The following is a 13,059-nucleotide window of genomic DNA, read 5'->3' as shown; positions in this document are numbered from 1 at the left end:
TTTCACATTTACTTTTGATTAATGTACAGCCTGGGCTCTTTACTTAATGGACTGAGTAAAAGTTCAGAAAATGTGTAAAGCCTGGCAAAACTGAACTGCAGACGGAGCAAACAAGGTATTAAAAGAAGAGACTTGTGCAAAATAAATGGATCGCAGTCTCTCTTTGGCCTCACTGACTTGGTGTGGTTCATCCGAATACAATGGAGATTAGGTAGAAACTCATTCCAACCTGAGGGCTGATGAATTTTGTAATGAGGTTAGAAACTACAATTATCACAATGATGATTAGCTAATATTAAATGAATGAGCTACTGGGTGTGAGAGATGCTCCCTGCAGTCTGTGGGAGGGCAGTAATGGTCAAATCAATATCAAGGAAAGCAATAATGAAAGCAATGATGTTGGTGATTTATGATATATTTATAGCTTCTTTTATCCTGACTGTGACCAGAGAAATGTAATAATTTAGAGCACACACACTGGCACCTTTAAGTCAGTCTGTGGCCATGGGGGCAAAACCGGTCTAAGGTTCATCAAAAGTCATTGTCTTTAAATAGGTCATTATACAGTGGGCAGGCCCACTTTGCACATGTCCATATTACAGTTCCTCTTAAAGTGGGGAGGTGCTTTGTTAAAGGATTTTTTTTTTTTAGGTTAAATTAAGTGGATGCCTTGAGACTGAAGGCAGGGATATATAGGTTGAAAAAAAATATGCTGTAATTTCTCTTCCCTGCTCTTGAAACTTTCTTCAGAACCCATAGAGTTTTATCAACATTTGGAAAGCAAATGACTTAGATTATTAGTTGATGGTTCAGAAGCAGACTGAAAAGCAGACAGAAAAGGAGTACTCAAAGCAAAGACAATAAGCAAAGCAAAATGCACAGGGTATTGTCAATGAGAAAACAACATTATTACAAAACACTATTTTGACTGTTGATGTAATAAAACATTAACCAACAAACTTGTGCACATTTTGCCAGCAATCAACAAAATTAAGGAGAATACACAAACAAACCTTATGGACCCAGAAATATAAGTTAAATTTATCATGGTGGTCGTTAATGTAGTATTTGAATTTTTGTTATTCATTTTTGCCTTCTTTGCTGAACGTAATGCTGCTTTCCATTTTCACCTCTATCTCCTTCCATAAGCCATCTTTTACACAGCTCAGATTTATTGTATATTTCCACAGTGCCGAGTTATCACCTCCATTTATACATAATTCTGGCTCTATTGATCCACTTGTATGTACACAAAAAGTTACCGTGGTGCTGATAAGCAACGCATCCATCTATAAGTTAACCTGGGAGTTGAACCTAATTATTTTTCTGCCCGAGTGTATTTGACTTGTATTTCCATTTCACACTACTACACTGAAATAAGACCTATTCAGAACATCACTTTTAGCTCCTTCTGTGTGTCTCCATATTTTAAAGCCCAAAGTCAAGAACTGATCTCCTCGATTCTGGTTTATAAAGACGAATAATCATGTGCTTTTTCTTTTCTGTATGAAAATCAGATCAATATTTTGATTGTTAAATGGCAGATTTCTGACAAGATTCTGAAACGATAACTTTACTAAACAGTCTGCATTCATTTTTGTGTGTTGAGTTGACTTTGAATTGCTTTCTACTCAAGAAAAAATTCATATGTAAAATGGTGATAATATTGGAAAGTCAATTTTGAGATTGTCCAGAGTAACTATAATATTTTTTTCTGGGAAGACTACTCTTAGGCTTTCAAACAATATTTTTCAGTACTGTCGGGCACATTAACACCTCTATTGTTTTGGGGGTAGCAGCAGAAGTTTCAGGGGCGGATATCGTAAAACCATGGCACATTAAATTGAAGTTATCTGCATGGCCAGACACCACAGTGGGGATATGGAGTAACTCAAAACATTCTTTTTTTTTTGTATTTTGGATGAACTGATTCTTTAAGCCATTTTACACATTGGTCATTCTGGGGAATAAACCCTTATGATAGACTGGCTTGCTGTGGGAAAAGAAATAAACTAATAAAATATTATTAGTACACAGCTTTCTGGGGAAATGCCATATTAATTTGGCTACAGTGTATTTAGAAAATCCCACATTAGTTACTTTAAACAGATATCATGAACCAGAGATTAAACTAAGTAAGAATTATACAATTAATTGTTGCTCTCCTCCATGATAGCTAAGTTGATCCTCTATTCTTTTTACAACCAAGACACACTTCTTACCTTCCCATCATAGCGCTTTACAATGAACTGATCCAGGCCTAGATCTGAAAAATATATAAATAAACAGAGATGTGCAGTTTAGGACAGAAATATTCAGACAAACTGGATGTGAGGCAGTCTAGTTACATAAACAGGCACAACAAGATGTATGCCTCGCATGAAGCAGAGTGATTATATTTACTTGGTGTCATTTCTGAACCTCTGGTAATCAATGACGTGCTAGAGATTAATAATAGTCATTATCAACTCATTTCCATTTTGCCATTCTTTAAAATAAACAATCATCAGCATTCAGCTTTGACTGTCCCAATCATCAGTTATAATGCAGTTCTCCAACATGGACAAATTTTTTTAGATCCAGGTCAGCAGCACAGAGATCAACAATATGCAGTATTTGTATACACAATATCTTTGAATGAGTATCTCATGGTGTTTGGGTTTAGTAGAAATCAATGTAATATCATGCTAACACAATGAACAATCATGTCAGTGAAGCACACATATAGATCAGTTAAAAATAAGTAGCCTTCACTGGTGTATAAGTTTATTATACTCCATTTATATGTCCTGTCTTTTTGTGCAACAGTCATCAATTCTTTTTGTTGTTAAAAACATTTCTGCTCTCGGTAAGAATGACATTAAATGTGATTTTCTTCGCTTTTTGCTAAATTCAATCAAATATACAAGTTGCACACGAACCTGTCAAAACAGTCTCAAATCAGATCAACTTTAGGATGAGTAGGATTAGAAACTCATTAAAATGTACACAAACAAAGCGAATAGGATCATTTCATTTGAAGCTCGCTTCACTTGTATTTCCGGAAACCTAATCACAACCAAGACCTCTGCGAATAACCTCCCAACTTTTCCAGCTGGTTTACATTTATTTAGACAGTGCAGTAGAAATAAACAGGGCATGTGTTGGAGAGCAGGAGAATGACATGCAGTAAAGGTCTGCCAGCCAGAGACTCAGCTGCTATGGTGTTTTTAACCCATGTGAGTAACCGCCCTAACCACTAAATCACTGGGTCGACCCATAAAATTCTCATTTTAACTCAACGCCAGGATAAGGAACACCTGAAAGCACCAAATGTAATGGCTTCTGTCAGGCTAGCCTGTCAGATTTAAGGATTGCTTCAAACCATGACCTTCTAAGGTTCTAGTCTCTAAAGTGGGACACAGTTTGTTTTATCCATTTATCAAGACTGTGGATACCTCATCATCATCAGTGGGGCAAAAAAGTCTGCTGAGGATTAAAACAATAAAAGCAGACTAATGCATCAGTTTGTCATCAGCAACTGAGACTTTACCCTGACTGGTCTGGGAGTCTGTTGATTAAGCTCACTTGGGTTGGGGGCTTTGAGAAGAGACTAAAATGTCTGTCTTTGAAAGAAACCCCAGTTTTCTCTTATCATCTGCTTTGCTAGATCTTCTTTTATCCAACCGAGCTCTGCTCCTGTGTACTTTATTTCCAGTTTGGGAGGGTAAAAGACGGGATAAAGAAAGGAGAAGCCGGGGAATCATGATGTGGGGAGGAAGGCTGCAAGGTCTAAGAATAGAAGGCCGGTGGGGGCCAAGTGTTGAACATGATGAACAGATGGAAATGCTGAGGTGAGCGGGAAAGGCAGCACATACGTGGCAGGTCCAGATAAGTCCTTATTAAGTGTTAACTGCAGGCTTGACTCATTTGCTGTGAATGAATGCTCTGGAAGTAACAGACACACTGAGAATTAAACTGCGAGTGTGTGATGGAAGCTAATGTACTCCCATTTAATAAAATGCCACACAAATCTAACTGAATTTTAGTGCTGAATAATAATGACACTTAAAGACATGAGCGGTGCCGAAACACGTGTATGCCAAGTTAAGCTCCCTGCCTTCACAACCCTCCCATGGAGATCAAATGTCTCACTGGCACCATGTGTGACGCCTGAGATCTGCTCTGGTTTAAACCCGTTAATTGATACACCAACTGCTGTGTCGCGATTCCCTCAACACAGCGTGATCGGACAGCCTCGCCTCCCCCCTTGTACTTTATAGTCAGTGGTATCGCTATGCCATGAACTGTCGCAAGTTCAGCGCTGCTAAGCGTGTACCAAGTGTCCTTGTAGCTGGATGGAGCACGAAAGAGGAAGGATGTGTTGGGTAATGGTGTACCAGTGATATGATCTCAGTACTGCTTTCTGGAAACCTCTCACCCTGGATAGTGATGACCACAAACAACCTGCATGTACAGAATGTACTGTCACACTGCCGGGGGCTAAAATTACACACGAGGGGCAGGACCATACACAACATTTACTTGAATTTACAGGGCCACACTTAAGGAATAAAAAAGGAGTAAAATCATAAAACAGAAGTGGAGTGGGGTGTAATTACTTTACTGTTAAAAGACTGCAAAGGGGAACGAGATAAAAGAGAGAAAACTCACTCTCAGGCTGCTTCTCATTAGGTGTGATAGAGCGTATGAAGTCCTGAGGCGTCATGTAAACCTCAGCATCCCCATGCTCGCTGATGACCTTCAGCGTGGCAAAGTAGCGGAAAATCTTGTCTGGAGTTGAGTAGGCCCTTATCCTGTTCTCATACTCCATCACCTGCCAACCAGACAGGAAGCACAATTTATGACACACGTTTCACACATTAAGCACAAACACCAGTGTTATACACCTGAATATCAACAGGATCAAAGAACAAGCATTCATGTGTGTAAGCAAGGTAAATAAATCTGAAGGAGAGTTAAGAGAGGGAGTGAAGTGACCAGAAGAAGTAGGTGGCAGCAGGAAGTTGCCAAACTGGATGAGGAGGTCTATTAGCTTCCTGACTCAACTTCCACCTGATCTAAACAGGAAAGCAAGTGTTTTCAGGGCCAATCTGACTGACTGGTTCACATGAGAGGAGACTGCAGAGTAGTCAAAGCCACAAACCTGAGGAGACCACACGTAAGAACAACAGACTTTCAGCATGGCACTACCGGTATGTTGTGCTGTTATTGGGAAATATGAAACAAATTTATTCAGCTCACATTAGCCAAGTCAATATTTATTTTGTCATGCTGACTACTATTCAGCAGAAAGTTTCAAAAAGTTGCCGCAAAGCTTTGAAATTGATAGAGCGGTGTGTGTTTAGAGGCTGTGTTCAGCTGTAATCCACACAGCTGGTCATTTATTGTGGTATTGAATGATTGCGTGTACTCCAGAAACTCCCTGTGGAAAAAGTAAAACACATTTTACATCTACAACATTTTGAGGCTTTTATCAGGATCAATTTGAAGAGCGAGAGTGTGAGAGAGAGCTACACAGACTTTTATTAAACTACACTCCCTTCTCAAGTTTGTAGCTATGATTACATGCTTCAGGGTTGGTTCCTCTTCTTTAGCAGACCTTAATGGTCTTTGGGGATATCACCAGGAGGCACTTGTGTATGGATGAGAAGTTAGAGGACAGTTGTGTTGAAATGTTGGAGAGCCTGACTGGCAGAAAGTCTCGGATACGCTTTCCTTTCTCTGTTGCTTTCATCTCCTCAGATTCACAATCTACTGATCTTAGCATCACCCACACTGATGGAGACTCCGGTTTTTCTAGCTTTCAACCATTGAGGCTCTCTCTCTTGCCATTATAGGAAATGCACATAATCAACCAGGAAGGTGAAATTCAAGTTACACCAGTAATTTTTTCAAAGACTGTTGTGCCACATCTAAGACAGAAGTGCTAATCAGTTTAAAAGTAAGAATGGGGAAAGCGCTGAATTTTTAAAAAAAAAAAACATTGGAGTTAAAATTCCCTCTTGCTGCATAATTTAGCATTTTAGTTGATATTATTTAGAAGGTCCTGATCACCTTTAAAAGAAAGCTATGAAAAAAACACAGAAGGACAAAGAAACTCAAAATCTGAGTTCTTAAAACAAACTATGTTTAATGTTTAAGTAGATCCCCACAAATACATGCTGAGGAACTCCATCAACAAAGGACCACTTAAAGGACAGTCTCAGATTTAATTTACTCTCTAGACATCTATGTGCTTTCAACAGAGGCTGCTGCTGAGACTAGAGTGACTGTGCAATTTTTACATTGACACCCATAAGTCAGATGTACCTGTACCATTGCATCACATTCTATTAAAAAGAAAGGGCCTCAATTGTTTAAAGCCTTTCTTCTTTCTCCTCTCCAATAACATTCTGAGCAACTAACTGTGTTTATTTGGCATCAAATCAAAGAGCCTTTGCACTTCTTCTGTGTGTCCTTTGTCATCTGCTGCATAATTAACAGCAATAAAATCATAAAGATGGCACATTTCGGTTGTTTATGACAGCAGAAATGCATGCTGATTACCTTTGTGTGTCTCCGTAAATATCCTGTCAAAATATACTAGCGTTTGCATATTGGACATCGATTGGGGGGGGCTTCCAAAACACCATTCTGGAGATGGATTAAATGGGAGACTGACTGAATGGCTGAAAGTTTATTGGTTATTGATTACCTTGCGGTCACGGAATCCAGAGCGTGGTTTCTTTTTTTTCCCGTCTCCACCTTCATCCTTTGATTCTTCATCTCCAATGCTGGGCTCCACCGATTTCTCTGACTCTGTCTCAGAGTCTGTATCGCTTACAAAGTCCGCTTCCTCTCCACCTGGCTGCTCAGAGTGTCGAACAGAAGGCCCCGCATCTGCGTACGCTCTTGTTTTCAACAAAGACACAGATTAGAAACAGATCAACACCTGAGGGGGAGTTTCTATGTTATCTGACAAGATGTTTGAGTATTGCAAATACTTTGTGTTTAACTGTAGTGCCAAGTAGAAGCAGTGAAGTATGTAGCAGATTGTGTTGCAGCTATAGTAGGCATGTGCTGTGTCGAGGATACTAAACAGATAAAACAGAGAGATTATGTGCTGCACTGCGTTTTGCTTTTCAGTGCAATGCGGTGGGGTTCACCATGGCAAACTCCCACTTGACCATTTTCCTGACTAAATTGAAAATTGGAATAATAATAATAAATAGCTGGGTCTGTCTGGGGCAGGCTGAATAATTCAATTTAATGAGACACAAGGAGAATGAGGTTTGAGGTGCAGGCCTGGAACGGTCTCATCCCATCTGTCTCATATGCCCTGAGGCACCATCCATCACTTTGCCTCCTGCAGCCCAGTGATTCTGTCCCCAAAGAGCCCTCACGTTAACACGCTCTCAACTGCTTTGCTTTAACTAAACACCAGCCTCCTTAGTAATGGATAGCCATAAAAATATTGTGACTTGGGAAATTTAATTTGGCATGTGCTTGAAAGTCAAAAATGCTGTTGATCACTGCACTCCAAGCAAATCCTAGTTTACTCAATCTAAAGTACATAAAAGTCTGCTCTTTTACTGTGGACCACATCAAATAGAGGGCCTTGCAACTAATAGTGTAAGACACAAGAGGACACAGTCCAAAGAGAGGCGTGTCATTCAAGGAGAATCTTTTTGATGTGGCAGGAAATCCATAAAAATGCAGCTTTAAAGACAAATAAAGAATGAATATCACGGCAACACTGAGCCTGGAGCCAATCCCAAATGACATTGGACAAGAGGCAGGCCCATAACAGCCCGTCAGTCAATCACATGGCTATTTACAAACCAGCTTGCTTCAAATTGCCCCTTGAGAGATAAATGTAATGCTTTTGAATTGAAATGAAGTATAAAGAGTGCCATTATTATTTTCTCAGTAGTACAGATGTACAAAGGTGTATTTATGGGCCCAGTCCTACCTTGTCCAGAGCAGTCCAGCACTAGCAGACATACCAGTTACCCCAGCCAGGGCTGCCAGCATCAGCCTCCTCCGGCCCGACCCTCGCGCTGCCCCGCTGTGATAAGGCCGGGACAACTGCGCTAGGCCCACCGAGACTGCGGACAATGCCCGCAAGCGGAACATCCTGCAGAGGGAATAGAGTAAAGCTGTGGTAAGACAGACAGCTGACTCTCTTACATGACAGTGATATGTACAGAACCAGTTAAAAGATTTGACACGCCTACTCATTGCAAGGTTTTTCTTTATTTTTCTACACAAAAGTGTTAGCTCTAATGAACTAGTGTGCAAAGTGTGTAAAGCTGACATCACATCCATTTTCATCTATCAGCCTCAGGAACTACCAGTTTGAGGGCACCTCGGATTAGATCCCATATCAGTGATTCCCAGAGCTGAAGTCGGAGACACATGTCAACATGTTCTGAGGAGACTGTGTGAATCAGGCCTTCATGGTGAAACTGCTGCAAAGATACAGCTCAAGGAGACCAATAACAAGATCCCAATTCCTGGGCCAAGGAACACAGGGAATGAACATGGAAATCTGTACTTTGGTTTGATAAATCCAAGTTTGAGATTTATGGTTCCAACAGGACGTGTGTGGTTTTCATCATTAAGCATAAAGGAGATGTGATGGTGTCACAGGGCTTTGTTGATGATACTGTTGGCGATTTTGTCAGAATTTAAGGCAGAATGGCTACCACAAATTTATGAGGCAACACGCCATCCCATCTGGTTTGCACTTGAGTCATTTGTGATAAACAAACCTTCAGTCTACATAAAGGCTATTTGACCAGGCAAGAAAGTGAAAGAGTGCTGCATCAAACCTGGACCTAAACTCAATTGAGATGGTTTGGAATGAGCTGTATTGCGGAGTAAAGGAAAAGCAGCCAACAAGTGAAGAGCATATGTGGGAGCTGAATGCCAAGCAAAGCTGTTATCAAAGCAAAAGAAGAATCTAAAATATGAAACATATTTTGCTTCACACTTTTTGTTTACTGCAGGATTCTGTTCATGTTATTTCACAATTTTGATGTCTTCAGTAGTATCCAGGCTTTGAATCAGTAGTGTTTCAGCGCTATTGTACAAAGATTGCCCCTTTGCAATTTCAATTTGTCCAGCATTTGATGGCAAAACAAATATTTATTTCTGTAAAAGACCCTGTTTTGGCAAAAAAATAGGGAAGCAAAGAATAAAACTGTCGGAAACTGCAGAACATATCACCTGAACATCATGAAGCTAGCATACAGCTACCACTGCACTGAGCACTTTCCATCTCCAATCATAAGCCACAGAAGTCTGAGGTAGGCACTTGAAGAATTTGACCAAAAAACTAATTAACACTCATCTTAAGAGGCACAGCTTAGGACAATGGCAGTTCACTCTTGGGATCTGTCTTCACACTGAACTACAGGCAAACCTGTACCTTCAACAGTCCATGCAGAAATGTCAGGGATTCCTCACGCAACAAACTTAATTGCCACCCGAGCGGCTAAGCCTCAGAACTTCATTTTCAACCATACTCTTGCTTAATTCTTCAATGTCACGGAAAGATGATTAACAATTAAGAAAAGGCCTACTGGTGTGTATCTGTAGTTCCCGTGTGGGCACTTTTCAAACTGCATGATAGAAGTAGTTCACTCCACTGAGGCCTAAAGCTACCACCTGTCAATATCCTATTAACAATTCAGGCAACAATTGTAAAACGGACTCAACAGAAAGGAAAAAACAGAAGACATGGCATATGCTAATTGGAGTGTTCAGTAGCCCATGACAATGAGACTGAGGGGCGTAGTAAGCATACAGACTATTTCTGTGGACGGGGCGAGAGCCTAAAGCTGAAAGATTGGTACCAAAGACTACAGAAACCAAGAAGACAAAAAGTTATGAAGCTGGTACAAGCTGATTGAAAGTAGCTGGTTTTACAGACAGCTTCATAAACAATAATGATAAACATAAACAATAGACTTGGCTCATGCTGAAACTAAATCCTTTTGACCAGAGCAATGAGCCATTTTTGTACAAAACTAAATATATAATTAATAATTTCTCACATGCTATTGTGAGAGAATCTGTTAATGCCTGTTTGAGATCTGCTTCTAATGTATTTAGAGATTTTATGTTCAATGGTCTCTTTTTTTCATCTCTGACTCATGAAATGCATGACACAGGCACAGACATATGCCAGATGAGCCTTAAAAAGACAATTCAGAGGGACAATCATAAAACAGAGATTTGTTTTTCTTGATCTCTTTGACCCCGAGCTGCCAGATGAGGACACCTCATTTAGGCTAGTGTAAAGATATATCATTTTCAAAGGTAAAGTTATCCTTGATCTGTGAAATCCCCATTTGGGAGGTTTAGAGTTTGCAGAGAAAATTCGTTTTTACAGCTGGGACACACCAATGCTCTCCTCTCAGAACTTTTTTATTCCCTACTGCTAAAACCTCCTCGTCTGTACTGAACGGTTTCACAGAATAAAGGAACAGCCAGATCCAAATTTGCTTCCGATTCATGACTATGTGGTATGGACACGTTTGCTTCAGGTTGTGAAATAACCTACTTTTATTTCTTCAATCTAATTGAATTTTGTCGTGTGAAATTGGGAGGCTCTCCAATGCTAAGGAAGTTTTACAGAATATTCACGAAATAATTATTTGTTTATATTCTTGTTTTCTAATTAACCATGGGTACGCCATAACCAGCTGCCCCGTTTGGGCCAATGATGTCATTGTTTTCAAGTGTCGTGACAAGTGAGACCCTTTGTAATTCACTGAAATACATGTGGGGAAGGTGAAATGTCATTATCCAACATTGATCAGATCGCTAAACCCTACAAAGCATGTGTTAACGACACTGCAAACCACACACAAGTAGCTCTATATTATAGATCTGATGTTGTCTTCCAGATAGAAAGGAGCATGCAACCTCGATTTTCCTATGGATGTCTCTGGTTGTATCCCTTAAGAATTGAAATACAATAATTGTCCTTATCATTAAAAGCATTCAGTTTAGCCTGTCCTAAAATCAGCCCATTAAATCTGGTGACAAGGTACACTAAGTCCTGGAACTGACCAGACACCTGGTCTATTGACATTTTTCATAGTCATCAACATTCTCCTTCACCTCACAGTGACCCCTTAAAATACAAAAAGGCACAGAAAAGGAAAGGGCAGTGTCACCTTAACAGCCCGGGGCACTAAAATGATGTTTTATGCCCTCAGTTCAGGCGAGTGAAGCATTCCTCTGACAGAACAGTAAACTTAGCAGCTCCTTCGTTGATCAGGGATGTTTTCTGCCTCCAAGCAGTGTAAACAGAGAGATGGGATTATTGCCAGGAGAACCAGGAGCACAGACAAAAAAATAGTTTGGATGTTTGCCTCAGTGTCTCCTGAAAGCAAAAGTCACCAACTTAGAAAATGTTACAAATTGCAGAGGTAGGTAGGTAGGTATCTATCTATCTATCTATCTATCTATCTATCTATTTGTAACTTGGTCACAACTTCTGACAACTTTTCTCACAAGTTAATTCATTAACTAAACAAGACAGGCCAACAAAAGACAAGGACACTCAAAGGTTTGTCCTTTTGACAGTGTGGTGACTCACAAGATAATTAGCCATTTTCCACTGTCCAACTGGTGCATCAGCTTTTTAAACACAAGTGTTCGAACTGTGCGTAATGCAGACAACTGATCCGGAAGGTGTTTCGCCTGGTAAATACTGAGAAGAGAGACTCAAATACGGTAAACCAACAACATGATTGTGTAAAGGGTCAGGACCAGACATGGCAGCTCAGTTTCGTCAGACCCCTATGATTTAAAAAAAAACCTTAATTTTTCACGTGGACCGTGGCCGATACGATTATATGGCCCTCATCACCGGCGGGAAAGCAAGCAAGTGCATTTACTCAAGTACTGTACTTCAGTACAACTTTGAGGAACCTCCCTTCCACGCGAACTTTATACTTCCACCACATTTCAGAGGGAAACTTTATACTTCCACCACATTTCAGAGGGAAACTTTATACTTCCACCACATTCAACTGACAGCAAAACACAACACATTGTTCAATATTCAGCCATTCGTTTCCAACCTCTTTGTCTTCTTTACAAAAAGCAGTGTGTGTGTGTGTGTGTGTGTGGGGGGGGGGGGGGGGGGGGGGGGGGTCACACGTCAGGTGAGCTGTCCCACCTGCAGCAGCGACAACAGGAACGGACACATTGATGCTTCACTATTAATGACGACATGTTTAACATACGAGTCAGATGGACCAAAAACAAAATACCTTTAATACGACTACACGTCCCTGAGCAGGACTTCTTTTTTTTTTTATTCAGAACTTGAACCTTTGATGTATTATTATTATTATTATTATTATTATTATTATTATTATTATTATTATTTATTTTCGTCGAGGTGTCTCATCAACATTTACCATCGCGGTGTCGAAATCACCTCGCTTAACGTTAACTGGCTCACATATAAGGCTTTAAACAACAACAACAACAACATAATGCTTCAGGTGTTGTTGGTTTAGTGTTTATAACACTGAACCTCCAGTTGTTGTGAACATTTTGTATTTGCGGTCTGTGACTTGTTCACCGTGAACACACCGATGTTTTGTTTTTAGCCTCAAGTGAAGTTCACTGACAGCAGTCCGTGGTTGGACCGGCCTGTTTACGGCCTGTTTACCGGTGACAAACTACACGTGTCTCCTAACTTCGTGTCTTGAGTTCATCTGTCGAGTCCAGTTGTGGGATAAATATGTTCCGCAGGGCAGCTAACGCTAGCTAGCTAACTAGCTCGCTAGCTAGTAAACGTCAGGATACATGTGAAGTGTTAGCTCGCGGAGCTGCTGTTTTCATCGATGAGCTACACAATAAAAAAAAAAAAAAAACTTGCTTTATGGCTAAAAGGCGACACGATTACTCACATTAACGACGGGGGGAGGGGAGGGGGGAGAAAACAACAACCCCAGTCAGTCCAAAATGCTCCTGTCTTCAAGCGGTTCAGAGCAAGTCTTCACCTCGTCTGTCTGCAGAGATGGAGAGCAGCAGGCAGTTCCGTGT

The 13,059-nt window shown here is 40.4% G+C and overlaps 1 protein-coding gene across 2 annotated transcripts in view; it reads right to left on the bottom strand.

Moving 5' to 3' along the window:
- Positions 1-13,059, bottom strand: part of micu1 (mitochondrial calcium uptake 1) — a 31,663-nt gene extending 18,604 nt beyond the window's left edge. For both annotated transcript variants that reach the window (XM_069144966.1, XM_069144967.1), the window contains exons 1-5: positions 12,924-13,059; positions 7,955-8,119; positions 6,698-6,893; positions 4,654-4,816; positions 2,223-2,266 (exon numbers count right to left, since the gene is read on the bottom strand). In XM_069144966.1, coding sequence (XP_069001067.1) covers positions 2,223-2,266; positions 4,654-4,816; positions 6,698-6,893; positions 7,955-8,119; positions 12,924-12,925 — 570 coding nt within the window. In that variant the 5' untranslated portion in view covers positions 12,926-13,059. The remainder of the gene's footprint in view (positions 1-2,222; positions 2,267-4,653; positions 4,817-6,697; positions 6,894-7,954; positions 8,120-12,923) is intronic.

Source organism: Embiotoca jacksoni, unplaced genomic scaffold (assembly GCF_022577435.1).
Source record: "Embiotoca jacksoni isolate LCO1_2020_lvr unplaced genomic scaffold, fEmbJac1.0.p SCAF_12, whole genome shotgun sequence".
Taxonomy (NCBI): Eukaryota; Metazoa; Chordata; class Actinopteri; family Embiotocidae; genus Embiotoca; species Embiotoca jacksoni.
This window is presented reverse-complemented; position numbering and strand designations above follow the sequence as displayed.